This window comes from Populus nigra, chromosome 15, assembly GCF_951802175.1.
Source record: "Populus nigra chromosome 15, ddPopNigr1.1, whole genome shotgun sequence".
Lineage (NCBI taxonomy): Eukaryota > Viridiplantae > Streptophyta > Magnoliopsida > Malpighiales > Salicaceae > Populus > Populus nigra.
Window position 1 is genome coordinate 11,709,192 of NC_084866.1, and position 3,035 is coordinate 11,712,226.

General features: G+C 37.4%; 1 protein-coding gene across 1 annotated transcript; it reads right to left on the reverse strand.

The window, feature by feature from the left end:
* Positions 1-444: 444 nt before the first annotated feature.
* LOC133674719 (AP2-like ethylene-responsive transcription factor At1g16060) lies at positions 445-2,732 on the reverse strand. The gene is made up of 8 exons (XM_062095928.1): positions 2,584-2,732; positions 2,362-2,444; positions 2,207-2,215; positions 1,983-2,071; positions 1,812-1,885; positions 1,648-1,698; positions 1,366-1,442; positions 445-983 (listed from the first exon to the last, which is right to left on the reverse strand). Exons 1-8 carry the CDS (start codon positions 2,730-2,732, stop codon positions 445-447), a joined length of 1,071 nt encoding a protein of 356 aa, XP_061951912.1.
* Between the last annotated feature and the right edge of the window lie 303 nt (positions 2,733-3,035).

The window sequence follows — 3,035 nt, forward strand, 5'->3', positions numbered from 1 at the left end:
TTAGGTCAAATCACAGGAGGTGACACCAAAATTAGTCCCTCTTAGAGAATCTTTCTTTTCTTGCACACATGTAGACTACATTTTATTGCTGAAAAATGAAAATTACATCAATTTCATAGACATTTTATTGATAGAAAAAATTATACATCTTATTCGTACAAAAAATGATGATAAAATACCAATGTTTATTTGCCCTTATATATCGCTCTACAAACAAATGAACCGAATAATAAATAGCCAACTAGCTGTCTGAAATCTCTTCTCCGCCTCGTTTCTCCATTTCTTCTCCAAATAAATCGCAGCCCTAAAGAACTACTTTAACCCTTCACCAATTGATGAGGGAAAGCCACAGACCATATTACAGGTCTCATATTCACAAAGAACCTTCAAACTAATTTAATTATATAAATTAATGTGTAGTGACAAAATCACCTTAATTAATCTTTATGTCTCGAAATCGCACTGGAACATGGGTGGCACAAACGAGTTGAGGTCGCCAAAAATCATGTCGTCACCTTGATCCCCGTAGTTACTTGAATCGAGACAGTCAAAATATGTCTGCACGTCTTCAAGGAAGCTACATGGTGTCGGGTCTAAGCCCGACGGTGGGGTTGGGGGGCAATCTGTCACTGCTGTCATTTCCATCATCTCCTTGAACTTCGATGATTGAAGTAAGAGCCCTAGGGCAGATGAAGGATTCGTTGCTGGCCGTGGTTGAGTTAATGTAGTTTCACTAGGTTGGTAGGTTTGCTGGTTTTGAAGGAAGCTGGTTGTTCCAAGCTCTTGGTTAGGGTTAGGATGAGTTGAATTATCAGTGCCTATGATAGGGTTAGGGAGATCCAGATCATTATTGTTATCACTGTTAATTTGATTGGGTTTTAGCCATTTGATGTACCGGCTAAGATCGAAGTTGGTAACAGCATTCAGGCCACGGTACTCTATAGCCGCCATATCGTAAGCGGTGGCAGCTTCTTCTTGAGTAGCTGTAAAAATCAATGAGACATAATCAGTGCTGGTTTTCCTTCCATTAAATTAAAGATAAATTGATTGAAGTTAGGATCAATCCGTTTGCGTGCAGAATCGGCAGTTTGAAAACTTTTCTTCGCGCAGACTACTAATATACAAGGGTTAATTATTGGATGGCTTCGCAAGAAAAAATCGGTTGATCAATGTTAGGATTCATTTTGCATGTAAAAGGATGGTGGGAGCTTGAGAATTTCTGTGCATGCGATGTAATGTCGTTAATGAACACGTACATTTCTCTGGAATGTGCATAATAGCATTAATTCGAGAGGTATTTGTCCCAAGATCGGAAAGAGAATCCCAAGTTATAGGTGAAAAGTGAAACATCGAGGAGGAATTTACCATATGTCCCGAGATATAGGTATTTGTTGCCGAATACTCTACCAATCCGAGCTTCCCACCTCCCGTTGTGATGATGCCTGGACATTAAAATTAATTTCAATAACACTAATTAAAGTCTCAAGCTATGGGATATGTTGAGTGAGATCCAGCTTAATTATGAGAATTGGCTGGATTCTTCTTCTTCTTCTTCTTTTTATTGGCTTTTATGATTGAAAATCCTGAGGCTTCAGAATTGTATACACTATCTGTAATTAAAGAACAAGGCTAGAGTAAATAAAGTACCTAGCAACTCCTCGATATTTTGAAACTCCACGAGAAAAGCCACTGCTTTTCCTACAGATTTGAACATAAATAAGAATCAATTTGCTGTATAAATTAGTTCATCAATTTAGCAATTCCGTATGCAAAGATTCATTTCCACAACCATAGATGCAAGAAGCTTATACCTTCTCAATGATCCAATGCACTCCTCTCTCGACTGACCCTCCATTTCTTTCAGTTCATTTTGGTATGTCGACAACTATAACCAATAATACAGCAGATTCCTGCGTTAATCATCTGAATATATCTGAACTTTTTTTTTCTTTTTTTCATATATATTATAGACATAAGATTACCGGAAAATTAAGAATTGTCTCAGGACCCCAGTACTTCAGTGCTGCTAAGTCATAAGCATGCGCTGCCGCTTCTTCATCATCATAGGCACCTGAAAAGTAGTCATCACATATGCCATAAGAACTACAGCTCAATCTCAAACTTTATTTTCCAAATTTTATAGCACTTTTTTTTTTCATTGGCTTTACTAAGAAATTAAAAGCATGTAATTAATTATGATACGTACCAAGGTAAACTGCATTATCCAAGTATCGCAGCAGATTAAAAACCATCGGCCATTGCCACAGAAAGAAAAAATAATGCACATCAATTAATACATTGCTCCATAATAATCTCTACTGTTTAAAAAAAATGATAATGTAGGTGGTGAAAATCAATAACCTTGTCGTCCTTTCTTGTTCTGTGATTCATTCCAGCAATTCTTATCCCACAAATGAGCTTCATATCGGCCGGTCCACCGGTGCCTGAAACAATAATTAATATGTACAATGGTATCATTTTTAGGAAAGGAGAAAGAGAGAAAAATTAAGAATAGAAGTAATAAATTTGAACAAGCAGAAGAACTTATAACAACGAATTGAAGCCATGCAAATGATTTATAACCTAGTAACGCCACGATAAATGGAGCTGCGTTGAGGAGGAGAGTCTCTTGGAACACTTCTCCTTGTTCGTTTCACCTTGGTCACGCCATTAGTCGTGTTATTATTGTTACTTGCTGTGTTTTTTGTGTTCTGCTGTGATAATTTCGCCATGAAAACTAAGCCGCACGCGTCCAACAGCTAGATTAAAATGGGATAAAATTTGAGAGATATGACTGAGCTCTCCAATGAGGAGGCTTTTAAAGGAATGATAGGGAAGAATAGGGTTAGAAAAGCGTGTGCTGTCAAATAATAAGAAACGGCCGGCTAGTGAGCGAACTGTTTTGGAGGCCGTCTAACCGGCCCTTGTGGTTTCTTCTCTCTTGTCTTTACCTATATATTTTTATGTGCTGTTTCAATGAAACAGGTAATGATATCGAAGCTCAGTTAATTTCACTTTTCATCTATTGTTTTTTC

Coding starts and splice junctions, on each gene's coding strand:
- LOC133674719 (XM_062095928.1), bottom strand. CDS start 2,732: ATGGCGAAATTATCACAGCAGAACACAAAAAACACAGCAAGTAACAAT. Junction 1,886..1,982: donor AGACAATTCTTAATTTTCCG/GTAATCTTATGT, acceptor TATTGGTTATAG/TTGTCGACATACCAAAATGA. Junction 1,443..1,647: donor AAATATCGAGGAGTTGCTAG/GTACTTTATTTA, acceptor TTTAATGTCCAG/GCATCATCACAACGGGAGGT.